This window comes from Hemiscyllium ocellatum, chromosome 21 (assembly GCF_020745735.1).
Source record: "Hemiscyllium ocellatum isolate sHemOce1 chromosome 21, sHemOce1.pat.X.cur, whole genome shotgun sequence".
Taxonomy (NCBI): Eukaryota; Metazoa; Chordata; class Chondrichthyes; order Orectolobiformes; family Hemiscylliidae; genus Hemiscyllium; species Hemiscyllium ocellatum.
In genome coordinates, this window is record NC_083421.1 from 32815798 (window position 1) to 32835658 (window position 19861).

At 43.0% G+C, this 19861-nt stretch overlaps 1 protein-coding gene across 5 annotated transcripts in view; it reads left to right on the forward strand.

The window, feature by feature from the left end:
* LOC132825811 (astrotactin-2-like) overlaps window positions 1–19861 on the forward strand; it is a 1607744-nt gene that overhangs the window by 431291 nt on the left and 1156592 nt on the right. The window contains exons 4-6 of one of the 5 annotated variants that reach the window (XM_060841304.1): window positions 3457–3472; window positions 6750–6770; window positions 16813–16826. The exons of 3 other annotated variants lie outside the window; for them this stretch is intronic. In XM_060841304.1, coding sequence (XP_060697287.1) covers window positions 3457–3472; window positions 6750–6770; window positions 16813–16826 — 51 coding nt within the window. Of the gene's footprint in view, window positions 1–2600; window positions 2619–3456; window positions 3473–6749; window positions 6771–16812; window positions 16827–19861 lie in introns of all 5 variants that reach the window. One more of the 5 variants, XM_060841301.1, reaches the window with a different exon arrangement.

A 19861-nucleotide genomic window follows, 5' to 3' on the forward strand; every position in this document is an offset into this window, starting at 1 on the left:
GTGGCATCCAAATAATCTTAAAAATACAAGATAGGAACAGATTGAAGAAAGCAGTCCAGTCAACACTGATTTCTGTTTATAAATATGACCTTATACTGAATGACCCAAAATGCTTATTGTCTGTACACCATACATGAATATTTGTTCTGTGCGTGAAAAGGAGTAATTGGCCTGTGGTTTAATGTTTTCATACAGCAGAGCAATGGTCTCTTCTCCACTTCTGTCTTGGTGTCTCCCGATTAGTATTTGGTCTCTTTTTAAGGCTAACTAACTGACATGTTGTTAGATATCAATTGCTAAGGCTATACCTCTGTACCATACGTTTAATTCAGTATCAAGATCAACATTTGCTGAAGCAAAGGAACTTTTATTTTAAAAAAAGGCTATTGCATAAATTAAAGTGCTCAGTTTTACAATATTGTCAATAGGCTGTCAAATGTCACAGTCCTTTTCATGTAACGTTCAAATGTTTTCTCTGGCTAACTCTTTGCTGTTACAGACCAAGCTGTCAATTTATTTTAAAAATGTGACACATCTCAATTTGGAATTGAGTGCACAATATTTAATATACACTGCAATCATATGTTAGCTTGCTTGCAGATCTCTGCAAATGATGCACAAAGATCTGGCTGTATGATTGCATACATAAGACTGGAGGTAAAACCATTATGATAAATTTATGGAAGAAATTCATTCCAATTTGTACCTGTAAGTTCAAAATGCCTGATGCCTGTCAGCTGCCTAGACTGCAGTAGATTTTTTTTCTTTAACAACATCTAATGCAGTGATGGAACCAGGTAAAACAAGTTTCAAAGTGCAAACAAGGCCTATTAAGTGTGAATTGTATCACATTCTTCATACAAAAAAACATCAGAAAGATAAAGTCAAACAAGATAGTGCCTGAGAGAGAGAGAGAGAGAGAGAGACTTTTCCATGTCCACAAAATGTACCATCAACTTTGAGTAAAGTCAAGATAAGTAAGGTGTTCAATATAAGGTTTGCAGGCTGTGAGATGAAATGAAAGAAAAGTAAGAGACTTATTTGGTCATTTTTAAAACATTAGTTCAGTGCAAATAGCAATATATTTCCACTATTACTATGATGTAGGTTTGCCAAACCTCGTCATTTGGTCTGAAATCTCCACTATTTTAATCATGTCCATGTGTAAAACAAACACAGAAGCAGCCACTTTATTTTCTTTAAGCACTTCTATTTACCCATGATATGAAAATAAAAATTGGAACTGGTGGAGAAAAGGTTGACTACCAGGGATCTTCTCATTGGGTAATGGGCCATCGTTTTTGCTTTCAAATTAACATGGGAAGGAGGTACACCATGGGAGTGAACAGGTTGGTGATCAACGGCAAGGAATCACCCATTCCCCTTGTCCCATGTGCACCCCTCCCCTTTCCATGAATAAAACCAAACACAGTTGTCACCTTAACAAGAAGGAGTAAGATCAGGAATTAGTTACTGTGTAAAATCATGTGCTTGGACTTCTTCAAATGAACTTAATTATTTGGCTTGAAGCTTTAAGTTATGCCGTGTGTTGGATATATATTTCTGTGTTTTAGAAAAATTAGACAGAAATTGAGGGTTTAAGCTGGAGTGGGATGAATCAAGAGTGTGCATGATCTCTATGTTGCTGGAAAAGCGCAGCAGGTCAGGCAGCATCCAAGGAGCAGGAGAATCGACGTTTTGGGCATAAGCCCTTCAAATGGCTTGATGGGCTTATGCCCAAAATGTTGATTCTCTTGCTCCTTGGATGCTGCCTGACCTGTTGCGCTTTTCCAGCAATATATTTTTCAGCTCTGATCTCCAGCATCTGCAGTCCTCACTTTCTCCCGTGCATGATCTCGGCAAGGGAGTAATCTGAGGGGATGCAGAATTCACTTTATGCAACAGTTGCATGATGAAAACCAAAAGAACTGAGAATGCTGGAAATTAGAAACAAAAACAGAAATTGCTGGGTAACAGAAATCAGAGTTAACGTTTCAGTTCCCTTGACCCTTCATCAGAACTGTTCTGAGGAAGAGTCCCTGGACCTGAAAAGTTAACTCTGATTTCTCTCCACAGATGCTGCCAGACCTGCTGAGCTTTTCCAACAGTTTGCATGATGTTTTCAATTAATCACTTTGTAATCCCTGGGCCTTGACCCTTTAATCCATAGTTCGTATTGAAGACTGACCATTGAAAGTAATTTGTAAACCTTAGAGAGAACTTCCGGTGAATGGGAAAACTTTCTTATGAGATCCTATGACCATTCAATACAATACTCTGATAACATTTAGCCTTTGATCTGTTTATGACCAGACCCCAAATGAAATGCTTCCTTGTGATTCCAGCCAGGGTACCCCAAACTGTTAAGCTCTCTGGTGAGGAGGGATGAACTGGCTTTTCTTCTTTATTCACCCGGTCACAGGATTGGCTGCAACAAAGTTAATTTAAGGAAAAATGTCTTCCCTTGTGGATCCCTCTCTCCCAGACTAAATGCACTTTTGCTTTAAAAAGGAGCCATTTTAACCAGACTTTGTCAAATTAACAAAAAGAGTAAATTTATTCATTACTACACACAAGAAAAAATAACAATAACAATAGAGAAATAAGGAAGAAAAGTGGTTGCAATAACTCCTCTGCAGCCAGTATCCTGTCATCAAGTCACCCTTTATTTGCATATGCAAAGGACTTGACACTGGTCTGGCCCCTAAGAGCCAGCTCTCAGAGTGAGCATAACCTCCTGCTTATATCTATCCAGCAGAGCTGCCTGACTGGACCAGGTTAACAGCCCCAATCAGGGAACTCACATTCTATGAGATCCACCTGGCTGACCTTGTTACAATCACTGTAAGTTAGTAATGGAAAAATTCAGCAGGTTTGTCAGCATCTTGAGATCTACAAAAGAGTTGCATTGGACAGATGGTATCAGACCTGCCTTGTTCTTCTTTTTAGTTCAGATTTCCAACAACCACAGTATCTTGCTTTTATTAGGGTAGAAGTAACAAGTAAAGCAAAAAGGTAAAACTTCCTTTTTAATAAAATGATTTATGTATCAGTCTCTTAATTGTTCATGAAGAGCAGATAGTTGAGTCCTGTGGCTATTGCAGTGGAATGTACTCATAATGTTGGTAATGGTAGTTGAACAGGTCAGTTTCACAACCCTTACCTTTGTCTCATTTGGTTGAGGTTCTGTGTTTCTGATTCTTTTCACACGTGATTGAATTACAGCATTCAGGTTGAGAGAGAGTCACTTTGTTGTTCTGCTCTTTTTTTGGGCGTGTAAAACTTGGAGTGAGAGACGGAGGCAACCAGGGGATAGTTTTTTGACTATGTCAGCTTCAACGTTGTCTAACGCTTGGTGCAGGTGGGTGCCATGAGAACATTCATTCCAACTAGTGCACTTCAGTAGAGGTGACACTTGCTATTAAACCCTTGGCCTTCCCTTGTGTGCTCTTCAAGGGCTAAACCACAAATTGTGTCTGCACTTTGGACACACTCCACAGGGAGTGGCTTGCTATTAACCAGGAAGATGTTGGCCTTGTTATTGTTGTTATCTCAAGGGAGCACAGTCCAGTCTGTTTGAACTTTCTTCAAAACTGTTATGTGCTATATCCCATCATGGCAATATAAAGATTTATCAACCAGTCACTGAATTTACCCCTCTAGTCATATTATAGCAAAGTGTAAGCCTCATCAGTTTCATAGAAAGTGTCTTGCTATAAGACGTCATACTATCATCCTAAACTCACCTCATTAACTTTCATCCATGTTCTAGATCTTGTCTGATGCCAGCTGGATTCCACCTCACCCAGAAAAACTCACAATTGTCTTGATATCATGGAATAGTCCAGCATCCCTGGCTCCCGTGCTATTTTTAAAACGGCAATTGTGCACTCAGGCAAGCACTGCCACTTGGGAGTTGCCGTGCACCATTAATGCTCCCGTTGTGGTGGTGAAGGGGAAGCTGGTGCCTGTGGGGTGGTGCACAGCAGAGACATTCTCTTCCCCAATGAACAGAGGGTACTACACTATCTGGCTCAGCCAGACTGGTCCGATGCTACCACCTCAGTCTCAGCCAAATTGAGGATTACACAGTAATTAAGCAAAAGGTAAATGACCATCTCCACTCCACCACTGTAAGTTCCACCATCTTCTATTTGTTGCCTCACACTCAATCTATCTCTGTAACTGTATCCACATGCCAGCAAGGCTCATAGTCTACCATGCTCACTATTGCATACACCTTCCCTCACTTGCTCTCATCCAAGCAATTCCCTGTCCAGTAATATGCCCCCCCTTGCTGCCTACTCACTCCTTCGGAACATGTCACCACCTTAACCCACCTACACTATCACTGACAGCAGTGCCAACCAATTTTGTCTTCCTTAATACCTGCCTTTCTCTCATTCCAGGGGAAAACAGCCCAGTAGAGGGCAGAAAGAGCCAGTTGGGCTGCTCAATATTGGGCTCCTTACCTCTTAAGAAGAGCGGGCCCTGACCCTGGACATCCCAAGTGGCCCTTGCCACTGGACAAGTATCGAAGGCTGTCCTTGGTATATTATGCCAGGACACCTTGACTGAATTGTTTTTCTCTGAACTGGACAAGTCAAGCTTCCTGACATTGTGACTGCATTAAAAGACAAATGAATAAGAAGTCATCAGCCGAGAAGCTCTGGCTGAGTATTGCAGGATGGAAGGGCAGGATAGTGCCAGACAAGACAGTGATGTTGTGATCATCCAGATAGGCTCAAAATAAGTGAGCACCAAGAGAACAAGACAAAGACCTGAAGTGGACCTCATTCAATGGATGCAAATGCATAAAGGGTACTTACAGCAGGAGCAGTAGCAGAACCCAACGTTCAGCCTTAAAGTGCAGACACATGCTGCAAGTGCACTGGAGATGTACCATGATGATGCCAGGAGCTTGGTGCATGTTGGATGTCAATGCCCATGGATGGGGTAGGGGTTGTGGGTTGTAGTCTTTGTGATGTTGACCATGAATGTGCCCTGAGATGTTGGTGCCAAGTGGAGTATTGGGAGGAGCAAGTGGCAAACTGAAGTTGCCAGGTATCGCTCTGATTTTCACATCAGAAATGGTCAATTATAAGTTTTGTTGGGAAGACAGGAAGCTACATATCAATGAGGCAGGATTTGCAGATTAAGAGGCTATTCATATAACCCCCATTAACAGGTGGTGCCTCTGGACCCGAGTGAGACCTCATCTGACTTCTCTTACAATTCTGAGATTCCTTGCCATAGCTGACGCTGTTCATGCTCCTAAAAGATTCAGACATTTGTTTCTGCAGCCATACTGTTTAAAAGATAAAGCACCATAACGCTTCATGGTGCTAACCCATTGTGGTAACAATGTTAAGGAAATTAAAACTTTCAGCACTGAATTTTGATGCACAAGACCTGTATTCTATTTAGAGTGTGGCATAGATCAGAATGAATCACTGTTTGGAAACAGGAAAGCTAGCTTCATTGTACTGCAGTTGAAATTTGTAGTGTCAATCTTCTCAGGCAGTCTTTGAGGATCAAGGATAAACCTACTTCCGCTCCAGTACAATGGGTTCGGAAAGGCTGATAAGTCCAGTGTAGGAGCTGTTGGTTTTTCCACATGCCTGGAGTCTAAGGTAGAATACTTGCATGGAGATTTGTGTGTTCCCTCCCATGTCTTGACTTCACCTCTGCACACTCCCTATGAAATCTCTTGATGTGTTCAATGGCCTTCCCAAGTGAGACTTCTCCCATTTTGGTCTTTCCGAAACCAGGGCTTCCCATGAGTTGGCAATTCTGCTTGACCTTACCCAGAATGCTTTCATGCTCGCAACATCCTGTGCAATGAGATTGAGAGGAAGGTGAGAGCAGTGCAGCAACAGCGAAGGCGCCAAAAGGAAAATAATGAGCAAATAATACCTCACAGGGTTATAAGTGGAAATAGTACTAATTTTAGCAAACTTTAATGAGCAGAGCTGTGATCACAGTTGCTGTCACTTCACGGACATATCAGGCTAATAAATGTGGACTCTGCACTGCAGCGCTTACACCAGACTGGTGTTGCAAATCCTGGTGGTAATGTCATTCTTTAAGGATAAAGCAGTCAGGCAGGGATAACCGTAACTTTTTAATTTCTCTATATTGAAATCATTGGAGGAAATGCAAAGAAACATTTTCTTTTCATAATTTAACAAATGCCTGGAGGAGTACATTTCTCCAGTTTAAAGATCCACATTTTGCTGTTACCCTCACTATATATAACATCAGCAATTGTGATTGGAAGATTCTTATTTACTAATTACATTTCACAGATTATGTAGTTTCTACAATACCAATCAACTTTGTGAGATTTCAGTGGTTACCAACAATAAATATTTTTCAGATTATAAATGAGAGTTTCATGTTTGTTTTTTTTTGGAATCATTGTTTCATTTGCAAGAATGTATTTCTGCTTTACTGGAGAGAGCCAGTTGGCTTCCCATAAGGTTGTAACCCCTTCTATTATACAAGCAATTACTTGCTGTGCTGCAGTGGTAGATTATGCAGTCTTGTACATTAGTCTTGTCAGCTACCTTTTAGTTTAATAGCCTGACGGCTATTTGACAAATGCACAGAGGACATAAGTCGCTGATCTTCACCGTGCTGAGCAGAAGTCAGGTGGTTTCCTGCAGGGACTGAGGGTGAATCACCATCTCCCTGCAGCTCCTTTCTGAGTGACATTGACAAAGTGCTGGTGCATGTCACTTACCTAGTGCCTTGGGTAAGAATGGTCTGTGGTGTCAGCTGATTGATAGGTTGGGGATGATGGAAAAATACACGTAAATGATTGGGACAGCTACTCACACTGAACGGAATACTGTTTCATTGCTACTGTTGAATTTAAATGTGTACATCATATTGGCACCAAGTTACTAAATAGGCTTAGAGCGTTGAAGCTTTATACCTTAGATTTGGTCAAGGTGAATATATTATTTGAGCTAGATACATTAGGGAATACCAACTACATGTTCTTGATGCCATTTAAACCTTGAATTAGGTTAGATGTTAGATGTTTCCATGAAGGGATATTGACCTTTAAAATAAGGCAACAGCTCATAAACTGGGTTTGGGGATATGGCAGTGACTGGGGGAGGGAATGGGTTAGAGACATTCATTGGAAATCTTACAAAAGAGGGTTGTGTGTGTTCCTAAGTGGGCCTGTCATTGCTGTGCATGGCAGGCAGTTAGGGATTTGTAGGATATGTCACCCAGATGCTGTTGTCTGTTGGAACTACTTTGATGCCTTTGGGAGATGGAGAGGAATTTTCCAGATGTTGCATTCACCTTAAATTAGACTGAATACATTTATCTTCATTATTTTCATGGCTGGGGAGATAGTGGGAGATACAATGTGGAGTTTTGTTGTGCATAGGTTGTGCCATCACTAATGAGAAAGGGTTTCCTCTGTTGTTCTCTTATGTTCTGCGTATTGATTAAAGAAAATCACCTGATGTGTTTTTTAGACTCTTATGAAAGACACAGCATATAAAGAAGGCTATTTGGCATGTCAAGCCTCTGTGTAATCTTTGGCAGATATAACTAACCCCATCAATTTTTCTTTCAATGTATGACTGTAATTTTTCACCTGTTAAATACTTGTTTAATTCTCCTTTGAAAGTCATTAATCAATTTCTTTCTCCCAAATCTGTACAAATAAAAAGTTCACATGTCATCTCTAGCTTTTTTTTCCAATCATATTGGTCACCAACCTTACTGTCAATGGCAGCGCTCTCTGCTTATACGCTATTAGACAGATCTTCAAAAATTACAATTGCGTCTTCACATGCTAAGTTCTAAGGAGAACTAACCTAGCTTGTCCATTGTTTGCTTAGACCCAAAGTTTCTCATTTCTGGCTATATTCCAGTAAATCTCTCCTGCATCCTCTCTAAGGACTTGAGTTCACACCTAAAGTGACATGGCCTTTATTGAACCCCCCCTAATCCAGTTGAGACTTAATCAATATTTTATAAAGATTTAGCATAATTTTCTGACATTTGCACTGTCCATCAATAAAGGAGGGATCCCATGTTGCTTTTTAAGAGGCTTCTCAGCCTGTTTTGCACTGTTCACATTTGTGTACATAACCTGTAAGGGAATCACAAGGAAAGTGGGGGTGAGGAATGTCATCAAATCAGCCATGAACTTATTGAATGGCAGAGCAGGCTCAATGGGCCTACTACTGCCCCTACTTCTATGGTCATAGGGTTTATAAGTGCCCCCTTAGGTCTCTGTTCTTTTAACATTGCTTATTTCATCAAGCTCTCTGTACCCTCCTGAGGTCTCTCAACTTCATCTCCATTGTTTGCAACAGGAGTTTTATACCAACTGCAAACTTTAAAATTATGCCCTGTACACCCAAGTCGAATTCATTAACATATAACAAATAAAGCAATGATCCTTAATACTGATTTCTAGAGAGTGCTGCTGAAAACTTCCCTCAAGTCTGGGAAATGTTTCACCATAGAGTCATAGAGTCACACAAATGCACAAACACAGAAACACAGCCTCAGTCCAACTCATTCCTGCTGACCTTCATTAATCAAATGCCATTTGCCAGTATTTTTCCCCAGTCCGTCTAGCCCTTCTTATTCATATGCCTTTTAAATGCTTCAATTGTACCAGCCTCCACTACTTCCTCTGGCAGCTTATTCCATACGCGCACCACACTCTGTGTGAAAACGTTGCCCCTATGTCCCTTTTAAATCTTTCCCCTCTAACCATAAACCTCAGCCCTCTAGTTCTGGACTCCCCCACCCTGGGAAAAAGACCTTGTCTATTTACCCTACCCATGCCCCATGTGATTTCCTAAACCTCTATAAGGACATCCCTCAGCCTCTGACATTCCAGGAAAACGAGCCCCAGCCTATTCAGCAAGATTCTATTTAGTTTACCATTGATTCATGTGATTCCATAAGCTTTAAAGTTTCTTACAAGTCTATTGAGTGGTACTTTGTTAAAAAAAAATCAACCCCTTTGTTTTACTTCATCAAAGTTGGTCAAGCTTGAAGTGAAAGCAAACGTCTGTGGATGCTGGAAATCTGAAATAAAACTGAAAACACTGGAAGAACTCAGTTCTGGCAGCATCTCTGAAGAAGAGTCTTACAAGACTCAAAACATTAACTTTATTTCTCTCTCCAGAGATATTGTCAAACCTACTAAGTTACTCCATCGTTTTTTTTTCTGGTTAAACATGATATGCCTTTAACAAATCCATTGGGGTTTTCATCTTGTCGGCATCATTTTCCAAATAATTGACTTGAAATGTTTCTTCATCATGGACTGTGCTGCCGCTATTGTTTTACTATCCAAATCATCTTGTTTCACTATATTCCTCCAGGATACTCCATTGACACTTGGCAATGCTTGGTGTTTATTTCAAAAATAAAGTGGGATATATCACGAGGCAAGTATTCTTTATTTAGAAGCACAGGAAATTCAACTTGATTACAAAATGCTACTCTTGGGGTATTACCCATTCTTAACAGCTTTTGCAAATTGCGTTTCATCAATTAGTTACCCTCGGTTGTATTGAAACTTGAACTTTAATGAAAAACCTGGGACTAATGCATACTTCCTCTCACTCTGATCACGTCTTCATACCAGGGCCCAGCACTTCAGTATTCAAGTTGTTTTCCACATCATTTTCTTTACACATGCAATGGGGCTATGTTTGACTATCCCTACCATACTATTGAAGGGAGGGAAAATAAACTGGGAAATTTCTTGGGAAGAGACACCAAGAAGTTTCAAAGGAGGGGTCCTATATTAGTTCTCTTGCTTTCTCCATCAAAAAGTAAAACATTTACCACATGGGATGTAAAGAAGACCTGTTTTCAGGACTCTTTTATAATGTGGATATTGAGCATTGAACATTTGTCCCATTTACTCATTTTCCACTTAGGAAAATCAGTAAAAGCAAACTTCACCATTGGAATTTTTCCTGTGATGAGAGCATTGAAGTGCTGAGTAAATCGGGCCTTTAATTGCTAGTGTTTACAAGAAGATGAAGTCATCGAGATGAAACTTGGAAAGTTCTGAAGGCTATTGACTCTGAGAAATCCAGAACATTGGGAGGCCATCTCAGGGCTGGGGACAGTCATTGTGATTGAGATGATGAGAAGGTTCTTTTAGGTTGTGTTAGGCAGGTCTTTCAGGAAATCGAGGAACATGGAGAGTAGACAGGACAATGGAGGTGAAGCTGAAAGTCAGCTTTGATTTCAAAAAGCATGGCAGATGGACCACAGGAGTTTGGTCTACTCCTGCTGCTTTTATATTCTTTTGCTCAGATTAACTCCCAGTTCAAATCATCTTTGTTACACAATAGGGTAAAAACGTTGGCATTCTACAACTATAAGAACAAAAGATGATGAAGAGAGTATACTACATATATTTTCTGAAATTAAATGAGTGGATGAAGCTCAGGGGTCAGAAGATTAAGTTGTAAATGGTTAGAGCTAAGTACGATGTCTGGAAGGTTTTTGTTTCACAGGGAAGTGATCAGACCAGGCTGCCATCTCATGAGGTAGAAGCTGATTTAATGAATTTCTGCAAGGGAGTGTTGGACCTATCGCTAATTGGGGTGGATATCTCCTCTTTTAAAAGGCGGTTGAGATTGGAGGATCAAAGTTATCTCCCAGACTAGTTTGATCACTTCAATGCTCAGGGCAGGAATCTTCCAGTGTTTCTTCTCCAAAGTTAACCTGACATTCTAATTCAATTACACCTCTTCTGATCATGTTCACGTAGATTGTAATTCACAAGGTCCAACGATGGTCTGGATATTCTGGAAGGTCTTGACCTGAGTGCCATTGTTTATATCATGAATTGCATCCAAGTAAACCCCCTTTTCTTTGTAGTCTGTATGTTTTTCCTGAATTGAGAATTGTCCATGTTCTTCCAACTCAGCTCTAACTGGTGATTTATAAATCTTAGCATGGTCTTATTACTCTGTCATCTCTGAGTCCATTTATATGTCATGCATATGCTTTTTTTTTAATGTAACTTGTCAATTTGCCCTACCACTCACAAGAATGCATACACTATATGGGGTATTATTATAGACCAGGCCAAGCCCCCTCAAGATATTTTAAGAAGGTAGCCTTACCTTAACTTTTTCTTATTTTAAAGGCAGATGTGAAGTGGATATTCCAGGTGTGATGCAGCTGGTCAAACCACTCAGCGTTAAGCAAAATAGAATTTATTTAAATGCTGCAGTTGAAACATGAACAAAAGAAAACAGAATTTAGAATAACTTAACTACTGGAAAACTTAATCCATCCTATACAGCAACTTAACTAAGGAACTGTTCCAATCCAGCAACATCCCCTAAACCCACTCCTTTGGCAAAAAAGGTAAATTCAAACACAGATTCTTATATGCAAGAGGGAACAAGTTCCAAAGAGATTTCATGGAGAAATTCAGTCAGGAAACATTTGCTGAAGTTTGCAACCTTCCCTGGAATTCAACATCTTGTGACAGCCATGCTAAACCAAACGAGAAAAAACTTGGACTGGGAGAACAGGCCACTCCCCTGCAATTGTTAAACTAGGCTCTTTCTAAACCCCTCTGCATCTCTGCCTTTATGACTTATCCTAAAAAAACCCAAGGTCAAAATAACCTTGTTAAAATGACAGCACTATAAACTGTTTACTATAAACTGACCGACTCCCACAGCTACCTAGACTACACCTCCTCCCACCCTGCCCCCTGTAAAAACGCCATCTCGTATTCCCAATTCCTTCGTCTCTGCCGCATCTGCTCCCAGGAGGACCAGTTCCAATACCATATAACCCAGATGGCCTCCTTCTTCAAAGACCGCAATTTCCTCCCAGACGTGATCGACAATGCCCTCCACCGCATCTCCTCCACTTCCCGCTCCTCCACCCTTGAGCCCTGCCCCTCCAATCACCACCAGGACAGAAGCCACTGGTCCTCACCTACCACCCCACTAACCTCCATATACATCATATCATCCGTCGCCATTTCCACCACCTCCAAACAGACCCCACCACCAGGGATATATTTCCCTCCCCTCCCACATCAGCGTTCCGAAAAGACCACTCCCTCCATGACTCCCTCGTCAGGTCCACACCCCCCCACCAACCCAACCTCCACTCCTGGCACCTTCCCCTGCAACCGCAAGAAATGCAAAACTTGCACCCACACCTCCCCCCTTACTTCCCTCCAAGGCGCCAAGGGATCATTCCATATCCACCACAAGTTCACCTTAACCTCCACACACATCATTTACTGCATCCGCTGCACCCGATGTGGCCTCCTCTATATTGGGGAGACAAGCTGCCTACTTGTGGAACTTTCAGAGAAAACCACTGGGGCACCCGGACCAACCAACCCAACCACCCCATGGCTCAACACTTCAACTCCCCCTCCCACTCCACCAAGGACATGCAGGTCCTTGGACGCCTCCATCACCAGACCATAACAACACGACGGCTGGAGGAAGAGCGCCTCATCTTCTGCCTAGGAACCTTCCAACCACAAGGGATGAACTCAGATTTCTCCAGTTTCCTCATTTCCCCTCCCCCCACCTTGTCTCAGTCAGTTCCCTCGAACCTAGTACCGCCCTCCTAACCTGCAATCTTCTTCCTGACCTCTCTGCCCCCACCCCCACTCCGGCCTATCACCCTCACCTTGACCTCCTTCCACCTATTGCATTTCCAACACCCCTCCCCCAAGTCCCTCCTCCCCACCTTTTATCTTAGCCTGCTGGACACACTCTCCTCATTCCTGAAGAAGGGCTCATGCCCGATTCTCCTGCTCCTTGGATGCTGCCTTACCTGCTGTGCTTTTCCAGCAACACATTTTCCGCACTATCACAGTGCCAAGGACAGTACGCTCATTTTCCTCTCATATTAAACAGTACTTTAGCAATCTGTGAATGTATGTATTAGAGAATAAGTCGTTCTCGTTTCATTGATTTAATTGTATGTTATTGTCAACGTAATTGGCTGGTCTGGTTTACTTTGGACATTGTTCTTTTACTTTGAAGTAGCTGGAGCTTTGCACAGCTGGAGATGGGAACAGCTGTATACTGCCTGTGCAGTGCATTATCTTGTGACGTGTCCTTGTTCTCCCATGTATTTGCTTGCCCTTTGAGTAAATTAAGATCATGGCTGCAATATCCTACAATAACACTTGTGAAAGCAGAAGATATATAAAGGGTCATCCTTCAATGGCTTAGGGAATTTTGATTAGAAATGTTTCTTTCTTGGGGATTGTATCATATTTACTTCGTCAGCATTGTGCTTGAACAAAGGCAATAGATTTTAGTTACAGATCAGGAGTTAGAGCTGTTATCTGGCTGCAACATGGTGATAATAGAATCAATATAGCATTGGCCTGAGCATGGGCTGGCAGACACTTGACTGTTTAATCATTGATCATTATTAAAAGCCGTTACGCTTACGACTAAATTGTTTACACCGTGCTATGGATAGTTACTGTGCATTCTCTTTCTCTCCCACAGTTGACGTAAATAGGAAAAATTTGCTGAGTAGCGATCTGCTTCGTCAGTAACCTATTCCCAATGGAAGCAGCTGAGCGATTGGCCCCAATAATTCGACAGAAGCTAAAAAGAAAAGGTCAAGCTGAAGGCAACTTGAATTCCAAAGAGCTTCAAATCACTATTTTCAGGATAGGTTAGGGTCTGTCCATGCCTTTCCCTATCCTCATGTATTTGCTTAAATCACCCATCTGTATTTGATGGGAAAGCTCATGTCTGAATAATGGAGCAGTAGATGGAAGCTCTAACCATAATGTGCTCCAACAAAAGAAGTAGACAAATTGCTGAGTGATGTCAATGTTAATGACAGATTAGATTACTTACAGTATGGAAACAGGCCCTCCCGCCCAACAAGTCCACACCGACCCGCAACCCACCCATACCCCTACATTTACCCCTTACCTAACACTACGGGCAATTTAGCATGGCCAATTCACCTGACCCGCACATCTTTGTGACTGTGGGAGGAAACCGGAGCACCCGGAGGAAACCCACGCAGACACGGGGAGAATGTGCAAACTCCACACAGTCAGTTGCCTGAGGCGGGAATTGAACCCAGGTCCCTGGCGCTGTGAGGCAGCAGTGCTAACCACTGTGCCACCGTGCCGCCCTAAATTGAGGAGAAAGTGAGGACTGCAGATGCTGGAGATCAGAGCTGAAAATGTGTTGCTGGAAAAGCGCAGCAGGTCAGGCAGCATCCAAGGAACAGGAGATTCGACGTTTCGGGCATAAGCCCTTCTTCAGGAATGAGGAAAGTTTGTCCGGCAGGCTAAGATTAAAGGTAGGGAGGCCTCCTGCTGGACACACTTTCCTCAATCCTGAAGAAGGGCTTATGCCCGAAACGTCGAATCTCCTGTTCCTTGGATGCTGCCTGACCTGCTGCGCTTTTTCAGCAACACATTTTCAGCTGTAATCACAGATTGAGTTGATTTAAATAGCCAATCCAGAGATTTGGGAGGCAGCATCTTGTCATTTGGAATTTTGATTCTGTGCACTGGTCATATTGTAAAGCATGATGCCAACCCATGTATGTCATTCATGATCCAAATAAAGCTCTTGTTCTTGTTTTTAATTAATGGAAGTGGTGAAAAAAAAGTAACCAATGGAAGCTTTGTTCATAAGCCCACTTCTGTCTGTGTGGTCTGATTTTAATGAGAACTCCAGAGACTGTCAACCTTGGTTACGGCCACATTTTCAAGAAATTAGAGATCTGAACCAGCTCCTGAATCACAGCCCTATGAAATATTCACCAGGGGTCTGAGCATGCATGCCTTAAATAAATTACACCATGCCTATTGGCAAGCAACTATACAAGAGGGAAATAAGAATATGTAGGAAATGAAATGCTGAAAACTGATCCCCAACTCCATTGAATTTACTTGGATAAGGCAGGTTGTTCTCACTGGGATTCAGGAAAGGCTTTAATTGTGTACCTACTTGAACTTTGCAGGTCATGACTTGCGTATGGATTTTGCATTTTCAGGAAAATTTCTGTTCTAATACCTGGGTGGAGCGCTAATGGCTGCAGGTCTCTCACTGTCAGGAGAAGTTTTTTGGTATAATCGATTTAGAATATCATACAAGATCCTATGGCACATAATGTATTTTGACTTTTTGTGCAATGTTTCCTCCAGTATATTTTGCTTATTTTTCATTCCTGGGTAGGTGAGTCTTGCTGGCTGAGTCAGCACATTTTGCACATCTCTATTTAGATTGAGAAAGTGGTGGTGAGCTACCTTCTTGAACCATAGCAGGTAAATCCACAGTACTGCTACAAAGGGAGGTTCCAAAACTTTGACCCAGGGACACTGATGGAATGGAGATATATTTTCAAGTCTGGATTGTAAGTGGTTTGGAGGTAACTTGCAGGTTGTGGTCTTCCCATGTATCTGTTGGCCTTGTTCTTCTAGATGGATGTGAGTTTGGAAACTGCTATCTAAGGAGCCCTGGGGAATTTCTGCACTGCGTCTTGTAGATGGTACAGGGTAAAAACAATGACTGCAGATGCTGGAAACCAGATTCTGGATTAGAGGTGCTGGAAGAGCACAGCAGTTCAGGCAGCATCCAAGGAGCAGGGAAATCGACGTTTTGGGCAAAAGCCCTTCATCAGGAATAAAGGCAGAGAGCCTGAAGAGTGGAGAGATAAGCTAGAGGAGGGTGGGGGTCGGGAGAAAGTAGCATAGAGGACATTAGGTGAGTGGGGGAGGGGATGAAGGTGATAGGTCAGGGAGGAGGGTGGAGTGGATAGGTGGAAAAGAAGATAGGCAGGTAGGACAAGTCATGGAGACAGTGCTGAGCTGGAAGTTTGGAACTAGGGTGAGGTGTGGGAAGGGGAAATGAGGAAACAGTTGAAGTCCACATTGATGCCCTGGGGTTGAAATGTTTCGAGGCGGAAGATGAGGCGTTCTTCCTCCAGGCGTCTGGTGGTGAGGGAGCGGCGGTGAAGGAGACCCAGGTCCTCCTTGTCCTCGGCAGAGTGGGAGGGGGAGTTGAAATGTTGGGCCACGGGGTGGTGTGGTTGATTGGTGCGGGTTTCCCGGAGATGTTCCCTAAAGCATCTGCTAGGAGGCGCCCAGTCTCCCCAATGTAGAGGAGACTGCATTGGGAGCAACGGATACAATAAATGATATTAGTGGATGTGCAGGTAAAACTTTGATGGATGTGGAAGGCTCCTTTAGGGCCTTGGATAGAGATGAGGGGGGAGGTGTGGGCTCAGGTTTTACAGTTCCTATGGTGGCTGGGGAAGGTGCCAGGATGGGAGGGTGGGTTCTGGGGGGTGGGGGGCATGTACCTGACCAGGTAGTCACGGAGGGAACGGTCTTTGCAGAAGGTGGAAATGGGTGGGGAGGGAAATATATCCCTGGTGGTGGGGTCTTTTTGGAGGTGGCAGAAATGTTGGCGGATGATTTGGTTTATGTGAAGGTTGGTAGGGTGGAAGGTGAGCACCAGGGACGTTCTGTCCTCGTTACAGTTGGAGGGGTGGTGTCTGAGGGCGCACGTGCGGGATGTGGACGAGATGCATTGGAGGGCATCTTTAACCACGTGGGAAGGGAAATTGCGGTCTCGAAAGAAGGAGGCCATCTGGTGTGTTCTGTGGTGGGAGCAGATACGGCAGAGGCAGAGGAATTGGGAATATGGGATGGCATTTTTCCAAGAGGTAGGGTGGGAAGAGGTGTAATCCAGGTAGCTGTGGGAGTGGGTGGGTTTGTAAAAAATGTCAGTGTCAAGTCTGTCGTCATTAATGGAGATGGAGAGGTCCAGGAAGGGGTGGGAGGTATCAGAGGTGGTCCAGGTAAATTTTAGGTCAGGGTGGAATGTGTTGGTAAAGTTGATGAATTGCTCAACCTCCTTGCGGGAGTACGAGGTGGCGCCAATGCAGTCATCAATGTAGCGGAGGAAGAGGTGGGGAGTGGTGCCGGTGTAATTACGGAAGATTGACTGTTCTACATAACCAACAAAGAGACAGGTATAGTTGGGGCTCATACATGTGCCCATGGCTCGCCTTTGGTCTGGAGGAAGTGGAAGGATTCGCCTTCCACATCCATCAAAGTTTTACCTGCACATCCATATCATTTATTGTATCCGTTGCTCCCGATGCAGTCTCCTCTAGATTGGGGAGACTGGGCGCCTCCTAGCAAAACACTTTAGGGAACGTCTCCGGGAAACCCGCACCAATCAACCACACAGCCCCATGGCCCAACATTTCAACTCCGCCTCCCACTCTGCCGAGGACATGGAGGTCCTGGGCCTCCTTCACTGCCATTCCCTCACCACCAGACGCCTGGAGGAAGAACGCCTCATCTTCCGCCTCGGAACACATCAACCCCAGGGCATCAATGTGGACTTCAACAGTTTCCTCATTTCCCCTTCACCCACCTCACCCTAGTTCCAAACTTCCAGCTCAGCACTGACCCCAAAACTTGTCCGGACTTGTCCTACCTGCCTATGTCCTTTTCCACCTATCCACTCCACCCTCTCCTCCCTGACCTATCACCTTCATCCCCTCCCCCACTCACCTAATGTCCCCTATGCTACTTTCTCCCGACCCCCACCCTCCTCTAGCTTATCTCTCCATGCTTCAGGCTCTCTGCCTTTATTCCTGCTGAAGGGCTTTTGCCCGACACGTCAATTTCGCTGCTCCTTAGATGCTGCCTGAAATGCTGTGCTCTTCCAGCACCACTAATCCAAAATTGTAGATGGTACACACTACTGCTACTGAGTGCCAATGATGTAGCAAGTGGATGCCAGGGAATGTGGTTCAGGTCAAGCAGACTGCTATTCCCTGAATGTTGCCAAGCCTCTTGAGTGTTGTTGGACCTGCACTCATTCAAGTAAGCACGATATATTCCTTTGCACTCCTGACTTGTATATAATGGACAGGCTTTGGAGAATCAGGAGTTGAGTTAAGCACTACAAGATTCCTAGCCCTAGAACTGCTGTTTAGGCCACAGTACTTAAATGAAAATAGTCCAGTTAAGTTTCTGGTCAAAGGCAACTTTCAGGATGTTTATAGTTAAAGATTCAGTCACGATAATACCTTGAATGTCAAGGAATGATGGTTAGTTTCTCCGTTTGTTGGAGATAGTTATTGTCTGGCACTTGTATGGAATTTCATTTGTTGTTTGCAATGTATTTTGTTCCTTGACCAACCTGGTCAGTAGTGGTGTGGCCAAGCCTGCCTTCCTGATGGACATTGATGTCGCTGACCCAGAATATAGTCTGTGCCTTGGTCAGTGCTTCCTTCCAGTGATGTTCAACACAGAGGAGTACTGATTCCTCCACTGAGGGACGATCAGTCAACAGGAAGTTTTGTCACCCATTTTTGAAGTGGAGCCAGAATGGGTCTGAAAACCAGAAAGAACAGATGTAGATTTGTCAAAGTTAGTGTCAAGGATGAGAAGCAACAGTACTAAGAGACTTAAGGTAAATGGAACTATTTCCTCTGAACTAGAGTTGGTGAAAAGGAGATTTAATAAATTGTCTTTACATATTGAATTAGAGGAAAACAATTTGCATCTTGTTAAAGGGTCATCAATTTAAACTGTCTCTAAGAATGATTAACGTGTTAAAGAGAAATTGCTAGAGAATTGAATGGTTTGCCAGAGGGTACATGTTTGTAACAAACAACATTGCACCTTTTAAAAGAAGAGTGAATAAATATTTCAAGCAGCAGATAATGCAGGGCTATGAAGAGAGAGCAAGAGAGTGGAATTTGATTTGGATTGTTCTGTCAAAAAGCTAACAGAGAAACATTGGATCAAATGTGCTCCTGCTGTGTTGTAACCTCGACAGTTAAATATAAGCAGTCAATTTACTACTTTTGTTTTATGTATCTGCTCTGTTTGCAGCAAATCATTTCAGCCCCTAGAAAGTAAGGAAAAAATGCTTATTCTTAAATATATTGCTGCTGGCTTCCTCTAAATAGGCTGGTGTCCTTCAAAAATATTTCTCGATTTGCCATTCAAGGAAACATTAACTTAGATTAAAAAGTATTTGACCACTCAGTGTGTGTAAAAATGCTGCAGCCAGATTTTGGGTGACAGCACAGTAGGTGACATGGACTAGAACTTTGTGCGTGGACTGGCTGATTTTCCAATAGGTCTTTTGGGGAAAAATCGTGAGACTGTATCACTGACTGGATAAATGTATAATTTGATTTTAATGTCTCCGTATATTTCTGAAGTACTGCATATTGGATTTTGTATGAGATAAGGCGTGTGCCTCGCTCAGTCATCTGGATGCTGGCAACTCGAAGAACTGGGAGTGCAGAACATAGGTTTAGGGTGAGGGGGGAAAGATATAAAAGAGACCTAAGGGGCAACTTGTTCACACCGAGGGTGGTACGTGTATGGAATGAGCTGCCAGAGAAAGTGGTGGAGGCTGGTACAATTGCAACATTTAAGAGGCATTTGGATGGGTATATGAATAAGAAGGGTTTGGAGGGATATGGGCCGGGTGCTGGCAGATGGGACTAGATTGGGTTGGGGTATCTGGTCGGCATGGACGGGTTGGACTGAAGGGTCTGTTTCCATGCTGTACATCTCTATGACTCTATGACTCTATGACTCAAGTACCTGAAACAAGCTTCTGAAATGAAGAAGATAAAGTTTAGATCAAGTGTTTTTACCTCCATCTGTTGGTGTATATTGCTCTCTAAGTTGATTGTTTTTGGTTGCTGTTGTGGATAACGTAACAGAAAGAGGGAGAAGTGGATATTCCTTTTGAATGACAAAGCTCAGAGGCTTGTGAGTGACAAACAAATGCAGGTGAAATAACCTGAGCGGTATTGTAACTATGCCAAC